Here is a 17,091-nt window from a genome sequence, read left to right as displayed (position 1 = left end):
CTTGTGCCCTGGGGACTCTGGGAAAAAGGCTCACTCTGGTGGTGTGCATTGGATCTCCGCAGGAGCCTAATAAAGGTGGAGTAACTACAGATGTCATAAATAACGGGTGGGACATTAGGTGGGGGAGGGACACGCGGTTGCTAATGGTTGCTAACGGTGAGCCCTCGCGTTGCAGCGCTGGCATAACGGTTCAGTTCGGCTCTGAAGGAGGATGTGGCTCTGGCTCCTCACTGGCCTGGGTCGCTGTGCCTGGGAGCGGCCGCATGTTATGTCCTGGCTGTGCCTCTGTGTCCCTGCTGCGCCCCACGGCTCCTCCTCACATGGCAACGACTGTGGCTTCTAGTCCAGGCAGTTCAGCCTCTGGAGTGGGCCCTGGGCCCCGTCCAGGTGACCCCCTACCCCCCGTGGCTCACCGAGACTTGGTCTTCATATGCCTGAGACAGCCCTCCCAAATTGCCCCATGCCCTTACACCCCTGGCAGAAGCCGGGGGCTTTAATTACTTGACGTCCTCGTCTCCAGTCCAGATGTTGGCCCCACCTCATCAGGAGTTGACTGAGACTGAGGCTCCATACCCGGACACGGATTCCGTTGGAGAGCTCCCTACAGGGCCAGATCAGTTTGCTGTTCCACATCAGTATCTGAATAACGAGCAAATGCAACATCAAAAGCTCCCAGAGGCGGTTCCAGTGCTAGAGTGGGATCAGAATCAGCCCTTGGTTCTGCCTCCTCGACACAAAAGTAAGACTAAACACATAGGTCTAGATCAGACTGAAGGTCACTAATCATTTGAAATACTTGTTCCACCTCTAGGTAGTAAGAGCTCAAAACCAATGAGCTTTATTGTTTCACCCCCAAACCTGAAGAAAGATCTAGTTCAGCATCGACGGCTTGCCAAAGTTGTTGTTGGAACTATAGGCCAATTTGAAAAAAAACACTCAGGATCTAGAACAACAGTTGCAGGGTGATTATTTACATCCCAGTAAGGATGCCTTTTATCCTGAGGAGAGCATACCTAGGGATTTTCTGGGGAGCCCAGATGAACCTCCAGAGCCCCCTGACGAAGCTGAAATTTCTGCATCCCAGCAGGAGGCCCAAACTCGTCATCCAGAGCTCACTGAGGAGGCTGAATCTTTACCTCATCAAGAGGCCCCTGCTCAGCATCCACAGACCCCTGAGGACGTTGAATCTTTTTCACCCCAGGCAGAGGCCCAGGCTCAGCATGCAGAGCCCACTGAAGAGGTAGAACCACCTCCACTTCCGCAGGAGGCTCCATCTCAGCCTTCAGAGGCCCCTGAGGAACTAGAAACTTCAAGTCCTCAGGAGGCCCTCGCCCGGCCTTTGGAGACACTTAAGGAGGTTGTAGTTTGACCATGTGTTCATCATGGGGTAAATGAAGCTCAGCAGTCACACTTGTACAATGTCACTGTTAAATCTCTGGCTCTGGCACTTCCCATAAATCCACAGGTCACTAAAGAGGTTGAACGTTCTCCAGTCCAGCAGAAGACCCCATCTCAGCCTCCAGAGCTCCTTAAGGAAGTTGTAGCTCAGTCTCCATTGTATCCCGAGGTGACAGTTCCAGCACAGAGCAGGATCATGCTGAGCATCCAACATCACCCAGTATCAAGAGCAGTGGTTCTCAACCAGGGTGATTTTGCACACAGGTGACATTTGGTAGTGTCTGGAGACAGTTTTGCTTGTCAGGACTGTATATGCTACTGGCATCTAGTGGACAGAGACCAGAGATGCTACTAAACATCCAACAGTGTACAGGAGAGCCTCCCACAGCAAACAATTATCCAGCCCAAAGTGTCAATAGTGCTGCCTAGCTAGAGAAATAAAGATGACTTAACACAAGTATTTAATGAGCATTTAGTATTTTGTATCTGATGCACCACATATATAATCATGAAAGTATAAATCATAATATCTCCCACAGTGAGATTTCTTTAGTGTATGGAGGGAGTAGTGATGTTATGTTTCATCATACATAAATTAGGATTATTGCCAAAGGATAAATGTTCTGAAAGAATATCTATCTTTCTAATTCTTTTGCTCGTGTCTTTTTTTGTAGAAATCTTGGTTGCAATTTACTCCCAGAACTGAGCTTTGGAACGTTTCAGGCCTGGCATGGAATGCAGTTTTTACACAAGTTGTAAGTGAAATAGAAGATGAATACATGTAAACAACTGTGTGTAAAAACAATCATGCAGTTATTGGTTAGCTGGGTGTAAGTAAGCCGAGTATGAATTCTGGAAAGTATGTCTTGAGAGCCATTTATTTTTTTTTCAAATGAGGAAACTAAGGTACAAAGAGGCCAAGAGACTTGTTTAACTCACATATATGAAAGGCTCTGCTTTCCATAGTACTGATCTTTGGCACGGTCAATAAAAGGCACCAAACAAAAACACTCAGATTAGCATTGTCATGGAATCCCACGGATGCCTCTCCAATATGCGAATGGTCCAGGAAGTTCCACTTTTGAATTTCACTTTGATTCCTGCTCATGTGCAAAGTTCCTAACTGCTTAAAATGTATGCAACACAGAGCTGCAGAGAACTAAGTTTAGCAGGGTATGCTTCAGGGAGCAAAAGTGTGGGTGCTTCCCCAACCATTATTAGCTCTTTTAAATGGTAAAGCAGAAAGAATTCCTGAACACCCACCACTGGGCTCTCCCCAGCCACCCAGAACATTATTTTTCAAAAAAGCATATATTGCTGAAGTGAATTATCTGTGGCCAATAGGAACCTTTGAGGTATGGAAAAAGATGTTGTTTGTGTTCAGCTGTAGTGTGAAAAATATAAAGAAAATACTTTGCTGTGGCCTAATTCAATATATTTTCTTTGCTGACTACTCTTCAATAAGAAGTGTGGGTTTTACACCCCTTCAGCTCGAAACTTCTCTGATTTCTCATGACACAAGGAAATGATAGTGGGTACGTTCAATGGCCTGAAGGCGATTTTAGACTCAAGGTAAAGAGCTCTTCTACACCTGGCTTTGGAAAAGACTCTCTTACCTGTCTTGTGGTTCAGAAATCCAGTTTCACACAGTTCACACATTTTGGGTTAATGAAGGCATTGAGGCTGTGTCTGGAGCTGGATTAACAATTCCTGCAGATGCCTATCTTTAGCAGCCTCCTTCCTTTCCCTTGTTAGTTTGCTGATGCAAACTAACAACCTTGGGGAGAGAGCACCAAGGGTCGGTTTTTCTTTTGTTAGCACACCGGAGAGCAGGCTCGTGAGGTCCCTTCAGCAGGAGGTTTTAGTAGCGTCAGTACAACGTCTTAAACTCACCACCTTTCCTAAACATCCTATAACACTAAGAGTTCCTTATAAGAATTAGAGTTTCACTGTAGTTATGTAGGCAACACAGGAAGATACATTGTGGAAATAAATAAATCACAGTTTAAAAATTAATGAATTCATTCCAAAACTTTCACTGAGTGCCATGCCCACTGTCTGTCAGCACTGTACTAAGTGCTGGGGATACAAAGACTCATAGGGCAGGGACTTTGTCCCCAAGAAACTTTCATACTGGAAGGAGAAATATGGATGTCGATGGGAAAACATATATGAGAGCCATTCTAGCATCTATGCAGCAGGGTAACAAGGTGAGGGAGGGGGTGATGAAGTAGAAAATGGGTGGTAGGTTAGAAAAGATTTGTAATGGAAGAGGCACCAACTTGTTCCTTTGGAATTTGTGCTCCTCTTAAATGACAGAAAAAGGTAGTGAAAGAATCAGAACTATCTGGTGTTGTAAATAAATTAGTACTGTACTCCAAAAACTCATTCACAGTTACTTTCAAAAGATTGTCACAGTATAGTAAGTCTTTGTTTTGGACTAAGTCTTTCTAATAGACAAAGCTAATTTGCTTCAGGAAACATTTGCCATGGTGAGATATAAACTTTATTGCATCTCTTACCAAAGGCAAGCCACCAAGGGAAGATGCCACCCTCGAGTTAAATCATTTTACTACCTATAATGACATATTACTGGGGTGTTTATAAGTTGCTTGCATTAAATAAGTTTGGAAAAGGGCCCCAGCTGAGGTGGATTTATCATGAATTCAATGAACCTTAGGCTTCAGGGCTCCTCACTTGCATAGATAGGTCCCTTCCAAGGTCTTGAGAGGGGTCCTAGCGATTTTTCTATTTATGACTTTGCATGTTTTTATTAGATAGGATTTCCCAAAGTAGATGAGGTTCAGGCCCCACAAAACCTTGATTCATCACCAGGTGTCAGGTAATTATAAGTCAGTAGGTTTCTTGAATGAAGCCTCTGTGTTATTGAGAAATATCAGGTGAAGTAGTTAGCAGTGTGGTAGTCTATTTTAAATCCGAAATCTACCTCAAAGATGAGCCAAGAGCTTATTAATTAATAAATTACCACTTTTTGAATGGTGGTAGTAATCATATCTCTTTCAGATAAAATCAGGAATGAAATATCCTATGGAAAACCGGCAGTGGTTGATAATCCTAAATGTTAAGTATGCTTTTTTTTTCTGACTGTAAAGTGTTTCCCCTTCATTCACCTATGCAGGTCCAGACTGATGGCTTATTTTTAAAAATTCTTTTAGTCACTTCATTGGATCTAACAATACAAGCTCCATGATTTTAGAAACTGAAGGACTCTACAATGTAGAAAGGCTATATAACTTAACCAGACAGAGCACATTCACATGCTGGCTTGTCCGTGGTACAACAATATTGTACCAAGAACATAAGCACGAAGAGAGAATAAGAGGAAAATCAAAGCCTTATCCCTATTGAATTATTTACCCCATTGTTGAGAATATCAGTGTGGGAGGTGTGGCCACACTATGAAGGCAAATTGAGCTGCGGTCACAGAGCCGCCCTAATGCTCCCCCAGTCAGCTAGCATTGGTTTCCTTTACATAGCTATGTACACACAAAAGCTTACACACTTGAGGGTGTTGTCCTCACTTTTTGCTATGTACTAGAATCCTGGCAGCTTCTCAGATTTAGAAAGGCATAAACACTAAAAGCAAAAATAACTTGGGTCTGCCCTTTGGGGTGATTCAGGGTGGCTGTTTCATTTGTAATAGTTCAACATTTTGAGATTGTCACACCTAGCAACTACTATACTTTTCTTCTCCCAACTGCATCTTATTCTTCCCACCTGTAGTATTTTCTCCCATTCCATATGTTTATTCACTTTCTTGATAGTGTCCTTTGAAGCACAAACTTTTTAGTTTTTATAAAATCCAATTCATCTATTTTTCCTTTGGTTGTTTGTGCTTCTGGTATCATATCTAAGAAACTGTTGTCTAAAGCAAGGTCATAAAGATTTACTCCTGTGTTTTCTTCTAAGAGTTTTATAGCCTTAGCTCTGACATTTGGATATTTGATCCATTTGGAGTTAATTTTCATATACGGTGTGAAGTGTAGGAGTCCAGCTTCATTATTTTGTGTGTGGATGTACAGATGTCCCAGCATCATTTGAAAAGACTGTTCTTTCCACATTGAATTGTTTTGGCACCCTTGTTGAAAATCAATAGACCATAAATATGAGGGTTTATTTCTACATTGTCATTTCTGTTCCATTGATTTACATGTCTGTTCTTATTCCAGTACCACACTGTGATTGCAGTAGCTTTGAACTGAGTTTTGAAACCAGGATGTGTGAGTCCTCCCACTTTGTTCTTTACCAATATTGTTTTGGTTATTCTGTTTCCTTGAATTGCCATAGGAATTTTAGAAACAGCTTGGCAATTTCTGGAAAGAAGTCAGCTGGGATTCTGATAGGAATTGCAATGGAACCATAGGTCGATTTGGGAAGTAGTGAAATTTTAATAAGATTATCTTCCAGTCCATGAATCCATCATGTCTTTATATTTATTTAGATCTTCTTCAATTTCTTTCAACAGTTTTGTACTTTTCAGTGTGAATCTTGCACTTACTTGGTAAAATTTTCCCCTAAGTATTATATTTGTTTTGATGCTGTTACACATGGAATTGTTTTCTAAATTCCATTTTTCTATTACTCATTGCTGGTGTGGAGAAATAATGTTGATCTTATATCCTACAACCTTGCTGAACTCATATATTAATGCTAACAGTTATTTTCCTAGATGCCCAGGAATATGTCTTGTGGTCTTCCAGTTTCCCAGGAATACATTGGAACATTTCAAAGTGTCTGTGGACATCTCATTCCTCAGCTTTTCTTTTAAAGCTTTGCGGTTGGGTTGTTTTTTGCCCCAAACTGTTATCCATTGCCTCATGCCACCGCCATGTTAAAATATTTGCTTGAAAATGTTTTCCAGAAATGCCACCTGAGCAGAGGCTTTTCTCACTAGACAGCCCTCAGTCAGGTCAAAGGCAAGCCTTTCAAATGTGAGGTCTTCCAGGGGACCACCAGACATGTAAAACAATGACAGTTCTTTGGGGGTGAGGCTTTGAAGGACCTCCCAGTCCATGCTGCTCGTTCTGGTACCAGGGATGTGGGCTGTTTTTCAAGGCTACCACTGGCATGGAGACCAAAGGTCGAGGGCAAGTTCAAGCAACACAGATCTCGTTGTTCTTACAGAAATTAATTTGTTTTCCTTGAATAAATTGCTCCCCCATTTGCTGCCAGCGTGTTGGTTAAATTCCCAGAGTTCAGAAGACGTTGATTCTGACCATTTTTGCCAGTTTTGTTGTTGTTGTTATTGTTGCTTCCATGCGGGGATGAATTTTCAGATGTCCTTCCTCCATCATTTTTACTGATTTTCCTGCAATTTTTTAAAAAAAATCTATAAAGTCTCAATGGCCATAGGCTAATTAAATATTTATCACGAGAGATGATTAAGGAAAAAATAAATAAAAAGAGAAATAAATAAATAAATAAAAAGAGAAAATATAGTTCTCATAGAGGCTTTCCCAGATGGGTAGATGAAGTTTGAAAAGATATTTCTATATTTAGTGCTGTCAAAATTAAGGTTAGGTGCTTCCCTGGTGGCGCAGTGGTTGAGAATCTGCCTGCCAATGCAGGGGACACGGGTTCGAGCCCTGGTCTGGGAAGATCCCACATGCCTCAGAGCAACTAGCCCCGTGAGCCACAATTACTGAGCCTGCACGTCTGGAGCCTGTGCTCCGCAACAAGAAAGGCAGCGATAGTCAGAGGCCTGTGCACCGCGATGAGGAGGGGCCCCCACTTGCCGCAACTAGAGAAAGCCCTCGCACAGAAACGAAGAGTCAACACAGCCATAAATAAATAAATAAATAAATAAAATTTTTTTAAAAAATCAAAGTAACAGATGTTTTAAACCCCTCCCCCTTTTTTTCATTCAGGTTAAACACAGGCTTTAGAGTCAGAACTGAGTTCAAATTCCAGCTCTGCTTCTTACGAGCTTGATGACTTAAGTTATGTAACTTCTCTGTGCCACAGTTTCCTCATTTGTACAATTCTGTAATATATATGTCACATAAGGTTACTGTGAGGATGAAATGTTAAATGCTGATCACATATGCATGGCAACTCAAAAGATATTAGTTTTGATAATTATCTTTATAATATTCTGCAAAAGTACACTAATAATTCTTGAGTAGAGTTAACCTAAAGTCAGATATTCTTTTCTTTCTTCCTGTTTCTTTTCAGGTTTTTCCCCCTTATTTGTTTTAAAGAACTAAGGGGGAAAAAAAGAAGGAAAGAAAGAACTATGAAGAAAATCTCTTCCAACATTTTGGAATAAAATTTTGTTCCCCAAAATTAATTTGTTTATTTTATTGATATATAAACAAAATGTTATTTATTTATTCAGCAAACATTTATTAAATGCCTAGTAAATATTAGGCACTATGTCAGGCAGAGGAATAGTAATGACAATAAAGTGTGGTCCCTGCTCTCAAGTTGCTGACAATCTAGGAGAGTGACAAGTAAACAGTTGATTACGTACACAGTAACAAAGGCTATGGCACAAGAATACACACGGGACTATGTGATGGGAGTATGGCTTTCACCAGTTCCTCTTGGATTTCTCTCTTCTTTGGCTCCAGAACCAAGGAATTAGCCTTATTTTTGTCTTTAGCTGGGTAGTTTAAATCATGAAATTTTTCAAAATTTGTAGAGATGAAAGAAAAACCCCTTGAATTATGGAGGACACTAGAAATAGTACTTTTTTACAGAGCAAGGGCTTCCTACCAGCATAGTCACTTCGAGGGTTTTTAACGTGAAAAGTACTTTGGCATATTTTTTCTTTGCTAGCCACTTTTTTCTATTTTATTGTTTGTTTGTTTGTTTCTCTTCTCCACTTTATCATCTAGAGACCTGGGTAGTTCCCAGTGAAAGAGTGTTTTACAGATTCTAAGGGTGATTTGTAGGTAAAGACAGAAAATGATTTTTTTTAACCTTCAAGTTCCATACCAAAAAAAAATGAATATAAACTTTCATGGAAGTAATTGAAAATGCAGATAATTTTAATTCCATTCCATTTTTCAGAATTCTCAATCGTAATCCTTTGCCAACAGTTGAAGGTTCTTGTCTTTTTAAAGTGCCAGCATTAAACTATTTGTAAGTATTGTAACAGTTTCATGGCACATGAGATAATTTCTGCTCCTTTTGACTTTCGTCAAAAATTGAGTACTTTGGCTAAACAGTCATAATTTAGATTTTAACTGGGTTATTGAAAATAAGAGTTATTGGCAAAGAAAAGGATTAAGAAAGAATATATATGGGTAAGAGAGCCAGCAGAGGATGAGAACAGTGTTGAAGAACACATATAGATATGGAACATGAAGATGCATATAGGAATAGTATTTATCCAAGAAAGCAAAAAGGAATAAGGGGTACATTATTTTTTTTAAAAAGAGTGATCAAAAGAGGTAGATGCAATTGAAAATGAGAAGTGAGGATAATAGAAAATGATTGTACTGTTCAGCACCAAGGTCATTAATTTGATGATGCAAATTTAAATTTCTTCAAAAAGAGCTCTTTGGAATTATCATCTATGGCAAGTAAGAAGCCAAAGTGGAAGTAATCCCATGTTACGTATCTTTTTCAGTTTAGAAATTTTGTCTTTGGGTTTTATATCATGCATGTTTGGGCTTCTCCTTCAGAGACATGGGAACAGCACAAGTGTCACTTACAGCAATTGAAAGCATCCTCATGATGACCCTTGAATTGGAAACACTGTAAGTTGATTTTTCTTACATTGATTTTCACTCAAATGTATTTTTAGGTTTGTTTGATTATTTTCTTAAGTCAGGTTTATTTATGTATAATTTTCATTTAACAAAATTCACTCTTTTCAAATATACAGTGTGATGTGTTTTGACAAACGTATAGTTCTGTAGCCACCACCACATTTGAGGTAAAGAAAACTTCTGCACTCCCAAAAGACCCTCCATGTCCCTCTGTAGTCAATCCATCCTCCTGTCACTACCAGCCCCTGGCAACCACCAATCTGATTTTTGTCCGTATAATGTTGCCTTTTCCAGAATATTTGATAAATGAAATCATGTGGTATGTAGCTTTTTGTTTTTGGCTTCTTTGACTTAGCCAGTCTCTTTGGAGATTCATCTGTTTTGTTGCACCTGTCAGTAGTAGCTCATTCCTTTTGAGCGCTGAGCAGTATTCTAGTTGTGTGGATACACAGTTTGTTTACGCATTCATCGTTTGATGAACATTTGAGTTTCTTCTAGTTTTTTGGCTATTATGAACAAAGCCTCTGAAAACCCTCACATGTGTGTGTGAACATATGTCTTGTGTGAGCATATGTTTTCATTTCTTTGGGGTAAAATACCTCAGGGTGGGATTGCTTCATCATATGCTAAGTGCCTATTGAACTTTTTAAGAAACTGCTGAACTGTTTTCTAAAGTGCCTGTGCCATGTTGCTTTCCCACAAGCAGTCTATGAGAGTTGCAGATGCTCTACATCTTCACCTGATCCTTATATTTGTTTTTTAAAAAACATTTTAGCCTTTCTAGTAGGTGTGTAGTTGAATCTCGTGGTTTTTGCCACATTTTGCATTTCTGTAATAGCTGATGATGTTGAGTGTCTATTCATGTGCAAATATCTTTTTAAATGAAGTGTCTGTTCAAATCCATTTTTTAGTTGGATATTTATATTGAGATTTAAGAGTGCTTTATATAAAAAGCAATGGAGGGAGGGTGGGAGGGAGATGCAAAAGGGAGGGGATATGGAAACATATGTATATGTATAACTGATTAAATTTGTTATAAGGCAAAAAAAAATAAAAAATAAATAAATAAATAAATAAAATACTAAAAAAAAAAAAAGAGAGAATATGATATGTACTGAACTGACAATACTTAGAAAAAAAAAAAAGCAATGGAAAAAGTCCTTGCTCCCAGATATGTGTTTAGTAAATATCTTCTCCCAGATTGTGACTTACCTTCATTATATTAAAGTGTCTCTGAAAACTAGAAGTGTTAAATTTTTGATGAACTCTAATTTAGCAATTTTTCTTAATTTTTCATATTTATTTAGTTTATTTATTTGGTTGTGCTGGGTCTTAGTTGTGGCAGATGGGCCCCTTACTTGCGGCTCATGGGCTTCTTAGATGTGGCATGCAAACTCATAGTTGAGGCATGCATGTGGGACCTAGTTCCCTGACCAGGGATCGAACCCGGGCCCCCAGCATTGGGAACTCGGAGTCTTAACCACCAGGGAAGTCCCTTAGCAATTTTTCTTAGATGCTTTCTGCTTTTTTGTGTCTTAATCTAAGAAATCTTTCTCTGAGACCCCACTGTCTAACCCCAAATCACAAAGATTTTCTCCTACGTTTTCTTCCAGATGTTGTATATCTACATTTAGGTCTATGATTCATTTTGAGTTAATTTTCATATATGTTGTGAGGGAAGGGTCAAGCTTTATTTTTTGCAGTTTAAAAAACTATTTCTGTAGGACCCTATTGTGACAGTTTATTACACAACCTACTGCACCTTAAATTGTGCCATCCCCCCTCCCATATGGCAAGCTAATAGAAACTTTCTGTTACGCCAAGGCTAGTTGAGGGGATTGCGTGAGATTAGTATGCGGAAACGGCCCTGCATTTAGCAGTCTGTTCCAACCGTCTTTGTCAGGTCACCTGACAAATGACTGTCTTCACCGTGCCGTCACGCATTGAGCTAGGCACTGCTCTAGCCTCATCTTCCTCAGCGTCCCACAGCATCTGCCACAATTGCGATCCCTCTCTTGTCAGCTAGATGCCCTCCTCTCTGGATATTAAAAATTGTTTCCCTGTGTAACGATGATACTGTTAATACACAGTATTGAAGAAATTAAATTCCTACACAATAATATTACCTAATAAAGTGTTGCTATTCAAATTTCCCCAATTGTCTCTCTTATATAATATCATTTCTTTTAACAGCATTTTGAGGTATAATTGACATGCAATAATCTGTGTTCACACACACACATACATTCACACCATGAAGACATCACGAAAATCAAAATGTCCATCACCTCAGAAAGTTTCTTAATGTCTCTTTGTAATTCTTCCTTCCCATCGTTCCTTGCACTTCCCAATCGCCATGCAACCATTGATCTGCTTTCTGTTTGCATTTTCTAGAATTTTATGTAAATGGAATCATACAGTGTATACTTTTTTCTAACTGGCTTCTAACTCAGCATGATTATTTTAATCTTCATCCATATTGTTGTATATATCAGTAATTCATTTCTGTTTATTGCTGAATAGCATTCCTTTATATGGATGTACCACCATTTATCTATTGACCATTGATGGACATTTGAGTTGTTTGAGTCTTTGTCTATTACAGATAAAGTTGCTATGAATATTTGTGTACAAGTCTTGTATGGATGTTTACTTCCATTTCTCCTGGGTAAATGCCTGCCTGTAGAATGGCTGCATCATTGGTAAGTGTATGTTTAAGTTTTTAAGAAATACCTATTTTCCCTAGTGGTTTGATCATTTTACATCTCTACCAGCAGTGTATGAGAGCTGCATTTTCTTCACGTTGTGGCCAACATTTGCTATGCTCAGTATTTTTAATTTTAGATAGTTTAATAGGTGTGTAGTTGTATCTCACTGTAGCATCCCTAATGATTAATCATGTCAAACATCTTTTCATATGCTTATTTTCCATCTGTATATCTTTGAATCGTTTATCTATATTTTTCTGGAGTTTTGAGAGTTCTTTATATATTCTGGAAATTAGTCCTTTATCCAATAGGTAAGTTGCTAAGTGTTTTCTCCCATTCTGTGACTCATCTTTTCGTTCTCTCAGGAGTGTCTTTTGCAGGGCAGAAATTCTGAATTTCGATGGTGTCTAATTTATCTATTTTTTTCTTCTATGCATTATGCTTTTGGTGTTGTATCTAAGAAATCTTGCCGAACTCAAGGTCATAAAATTTTTCACCTGTTTTGTTCTAGATGTTTTATAGTTTTATGTTTTACATTTAGATCTTTGAACCAATTTGAGTTCATTTCTGTATATGGTTTAGATGGAAGTTCCTTTTTTTTTCCTTTTTGCACCTGGATATTCAGTTGTTCCAGCATCATTTGTTGAAAAGACTATCATTTCTCCACTGAAATGCCTTTGAACCTGACAGTCAGTTCTCCCCCTCTCTCTACTTCAGAACTTTGTATTCTGTTCCTTTGGTCTTTTTGTCTCTCTTTACACTACTATCACAATGTCTTGAAGGTGTAGCTTCATAATCCTTGAAATCAGTTACTGTTAGTTCTTCAACTTTGTTCTTTCTCAAAGTTGTTTTAGTTATTCTAACTTTTATTTCCATATGAATTTTAGAATTAGCTTGTCAACGTCTATAGAAAAGCCTACTGGGGTTTTGATGTATAAATCGATTTGGGGAGAATTGATGTCTCAACTATATTGAATCTTCTGATCCATGAATACTTTATATCTCTCCATTTAGTTAGGTCTTTCTTAATTTCCCCCGGCAATATTTTACAGTTTTCAGTGTGCAAGTCTTTTGTCAGATTTATTCTAAGTATTTTATATGTTGGATACTTTTATAAGTAGCATTTTAAAACTTTGATCTCTGATTGTTTGTTGAGACAAATTCATCTTTTTGTATGTGGATCTTGTACCCTGCAAACTTGATTAACTCATTTATTAGTTCCAGTAGCATTTTTGTAGCTTCTATCAGGTTTTCTACATAATCATGTTATCTGCAAATAAAGATAGTTTTACTTCTTCCTTTCCGTTCTTTTCTTTTTGTTGCCCTATTGCACTGGCTAGAACCTTCAGTGCAATGTCAAATAGAAGCAATGAGAGCAGATATCCTTGCCTTGTTCCTGATCCTGGTGAGAAAGTACTTTGTCCTTCACCATTAAGTATGATGTTAGGTTTTTTGTAGAAGTCATTTATCAAGTTGAGGAAGTCTCCTTCCATTCCTAGTCTACTGAGGGCTGTTTTTTTTTCTTTAATCAGGAATGTATGTTAGATGTTTTCATTCTTTTCCTGCATCTATTGCAATGATTATATGATTTTTCCCTTCTTTTCTTAATTTGTTTATTTATTTTTGGTTGAATTGGGTCTTCATTGTTGTATGTATCCAGTATTCTTAATCTTTTATATAGATCCATATTCCAATCCGGTGTCCTTTTCCTTCTGCTTAAAAATACTTCTTTTAACATTTCTTATTGTGAAAGTCTACTAGTAATGAATTCTTTCAGCTTCTGTATGTCTGAGATAGTCTTTATTTTGCTTTTGTTTTGACAGATCTGGGTATAAAATTCTAGCTTGATAGAATTCAATTCCCTACTTTAAAGATGTTATTCCACTGAGTTCTCGTTTACGATTGTTCAAGCAAGAATTCTGCTGTCATTGTTATCTTTGTTCCTCTGTACGTAGTGTATAATTTTTTCCTCTGGCTCCTTTCAAATTCTTCTCTTTATTGCTGGTTTTGAGCAATTCGATTATTTTTTGTGCCTTGGTGTAGTTTTGTCCATGTTTCTTCTGCTTAAAGTTCATTGATCTTCTTGACTTTGTGGGTTTATAGTGTTTACCAATTTGGAAAAATTTTGGCTATTAGTTCTTCAAATTTTTATATTTCTCCTCTCCTTCATGGACTCTAAGTACACATGTATTAGGCCACTTGAAGTTGTTGCACAAGTCACTGAGGCTCTATTCATTTTGTTGTTGTTTTGTTACTCCTTTTGTTTCATTTTGGATAGTTTCTGTTGCTATGCCTTAATGTTCAGTGACCTTCTGCCGTGTCTAATTAGCCTTTAACCTCCTGCAATATCTTTTTCATTTAGACATTGTTTTTAATCACTAGAAGCTCAATTTAGGTCTGTTTTACATTTTCCATGCCTGTACTTAACATTTTCAGGGTTTAGTCTGGGTGTTTTAACATATGAAATACAGTTATAATAACTTTTCTTCATGTATAATAACTTTTTAAAAGTTCTTTTCTGCCAATTCTAACATCTGTATCGATTATGGGTTATTGTTGATTGATTGCCTTTTCTCCTCAGTATGGGTCATATTTTCCTACTTCTTTGCATGCTTGCATGCAATTTTTCATATGATCCCAGATATTGTGAGTTTTAGTTTATTGTGTGCTATGTATATTTATATTCCTGTAAAATGCCTGGGCTTTGTTTTGGGTGAAATTAGGTTACTCAAAACAGTTTTATTCTTTTAGGTCTAGCTTTTAAGGTTCGTTGGGTAGGAGTCCAAGTAGCCTTTAGTCTGGAGCTCATTATTTGCAACTACTGAGACAAGTCCTTTCTGAGTGTCATGAGGTTTTCCAGTCTGACTTGTAGGAACAGGTACTATTCCTACAACCCTGTGTGATATCCAGTTATTCTTCTTATTAATCCTTTCATGTGGTTCTTTTCCTGGCATCAAGTTATTCCTCACACAAATGTACTGACCAATACTTTGTTGAATTCTCAAGAGATCCCTCAAGAGATCCCTCTGCATATCTCCAGAGTTCTTTGTCTGTGCACTTCTTTTCTCTCTGATACTCTGCTTTGTGAACTCTAGTTACCTTGGTTTTCCCAGACTCTTATCTCCATTTCGTCTGTCAGGGAGCCCACTAGTCTCTGTCTGGACTTCTCTTCCCTGTACCATGACGTGGATACTCTCTCAGAGAAGTAAGGGCAATTATGGGGATCACTTCATTTATTTCCCATCTCCTCGGGAATCACTGAAATTTATTGCGTGAGGTTCAGTTTCTTGAAAACTGTTGTTTCATATGTTCCATCTGATTTTTTCCTTGTTTCAGGTGGGAGGTTAAGTTGGCCCTTGTACTTCATCTTGGCCAGAAGCCAATAACATTCTTTAAGTCTGTTTTGTTTTGATACAGGATCCAATTAAAGATTAGGCATTGCATGTCATGTCTGTGTTTCCATTAATCTAGAATTTTTCCCTGCTATATTTTTTGGTCTTTTATGACATTGGCTTTTTTGAAGAGTCTAAGCCAGTTGTCTTGTAAATTGCCCCACAATCTGTATTTGTCTGTTTCCTCATTAGATTCAAAGTAAACATTTTGGGGAAGAATACTATATAGGTGATGTATTCTTCATACATCATCACTTCAGGTGGCCCAGTGCTAAGTTTGATTGATCACTTGATTAAGGTGGTCTATTCCATATCTCTCCATTGTAAAGTTATTTTTCCCCTTGACAATTGATAAAAAATATGTGGGGTGATCCTTGGGATCAGTGAAGATCCTACTTTCAAACAACTCTTCACCCAACTGTGCATCAATGATAATCCTTGTCTGAATCGATTATTACATTGATAGTTGCAAAATAACACTTTCCTAATTCTATCCTTCCTTTTGCATTTATTAGCTGACATTATTCTATAAAGAAGAGCTCCCCCACTTTTCATTTGGAGTATCATTATGAACTCACATGCTTTTTTTTTCAATTAACTATGTTATACCTTATTATAATGATAATGTTATTCTTTGGAATGTTCCTTTTGTCCAGATTTGGTCAATGCGATCTCTGTTATTGTTTAGGCACATGATGCTTTTTTATTACTAGAATAATTTCTAATATATTACCCCTCACAAATAGGAACTGAGAAAGTGACTCCAGAATGTGCGGTCTTATTCATACTCTTCTTAGAAGTCTGCCTTCTTCCTGTGTACTCTCAACCCAAAGTGAGGCTTTCGGGTTGGAAGGAGATACTTCTGAATTAAACTACAGATCAATGTCACCCAATTCTAGTCCCTATTCCCTTTTTTCTAGGCATATCATACCTACTGCCGTCCTAATCCTTCTGTTGGGCACCTCTCTCCTCCTCTATATTTATTTCCAACAGTCAAGGGCAGCAATTGGCCAACCGGCCCCTATCCAGTTCTACAGTCCATATGCCCCAAGAACTCCTTTTTGCACTGGTCTGTGGTAGCCTTGGCCTACCTCTTCTACCTACTCAGGTAACTCTTTTACCACGAATTTAATTACCTGTGTTTCCATTTATAGGATCTTACCCAGCCGTAGGGCCTGCTGCCTCTGCCAATTTAAAAATACTATTGAGGTTGTCTGTGAGACAGTCAAGCTGCGTTGTGACAGTGAACGCCTGAGGGACGTCACACGTTGTGCTGAGTCTTAATTGCGGGATAATACATTTTTAATTTTTAATTTAATTTTTTTATTTTTAATCAAGGATGATACATTTTAAAACTAATGATGTAATTACATTATTTTAATACATTCAATCAGAGTTCCAGCTCCCTAAATTTCTAAGAATTACCCCCTTGCTAAAAATCAGATTCTTGGTTACATTATTAAGCTAAGAATAGCTCAGTTACATTATTAGCTTCATAATGTAACTGATCTACACATATAAAGGAACAAGAGCAAGGAATGGAAGGGGGAAGGGAATTCACATTAATGGCCACATATCCCATGCTGCCCTCTGTGAAAATGAGAACTTATTCACATAGTACTTCACAGTTTGTAAACTGATTTTATATACATTAGGTCTCAAGTACCCTTTGTCTTATAAGACAGGTGTAAATATATTTTTGTTTATTTTGTTTGTTTCTGCAATTTTATAAAGAGTACAAGTGATGCTGTTTTATGTCCTCTCTGGAGCCTGAGAGTTTCTGGTCCCATAACCAGAAGCTGCTACCAAGCCCTTCTAATGCATAGGGGAGCTAGTTATTTCTTTGACTGTCCA

At 38.1% G+C, this 17,091-nt stretch overlaps 1 protein-coding gene across 4 annotated transcripts; it reads left to right on the top strand.

Annotated features, from left to right (window-relative positions):
- Positions 1-14: 14 nt before the first annotated feature.
- Positions 15-16,698, top strand: LOC309797322 (uncharacterized protein). Of its 4 annotated transcripts, XR_014292586.1 has the most exons (7): positions 15-387; positions 521-739; positions 2,073-2,153; positions 9,051-9,125; positions 11,743-11,839; positions 15,984-16,069; positions 16,392-16,698. XR_014292586.1 is itself a non-coding variant. In XM_082645922.1 (3 exons), the coding sequence occupies exons 1-3, from the start codon at positions 144-146 to the stop codon at positions 2,102-2,104; spliced, it is 495 nt and encodes a 164-aa protein (XP_082502048.1). In that variant the 5' UTR covers positions 15-143; the 3' UTR covers positions 2,105-2,810. The 4 variants fall into 4 exon arrangements, 1 of the variants encoding a protein (XP_082502048.1); XR_014292585.1 differs by lacking the exon at positions 15,984-16,069; XR_014292584.1 differs by lacking the exons at positions 11,743-11,839; positions 15,984-16,069.
- Positions 16,699-17,091: the final 393 nt, after the last annotated feature.

This window comes from Mesoplodon mirus (genome assembly GCF_964341445.2).
Source record: "Mesoplodon mirus genome assembly, contig: HAP1_SCAFFOLD_212, whole genome shotgun sequence".
NCBI classification, from domain to species: Eukaryota; Metazoa; Chordata; class Mammalia; order Artiodactyla; family Ziphiidae; genus Mesoplodon; species Mesoplodon mirus.
This window is presented reverse-complemented; position numbering and strand designations above follow the sequence as displayed.

What these genes read in the sequence shown, in the direction of transcription:
- LOC309797322 (XM_082645922.1), top strand. Translation starts at nt 144, where the DNA reads ATGGTTGCTAACGGTGAGCCCTCGCGTTGCAGCGCTGGCATAACGGTT. An exon ending in GGGCCCTGGGCCCCGTCCAG is followed by an intron (nt 388 to 520) that starts GTGACCCCCTAC and finishes CCTCGTCTCCAG; the next exon opens with TCCAGATGTTGGCCCCACCT. An exon ending in TCTGCCTCCTCGACACAAAA is followed by an intron (nt 740 to 2,072) that starts GTAAGACTAAAC and finishes CTTTTTTTGTAG; the next exon opens with AAATCTTGGTTGCAATTTAC.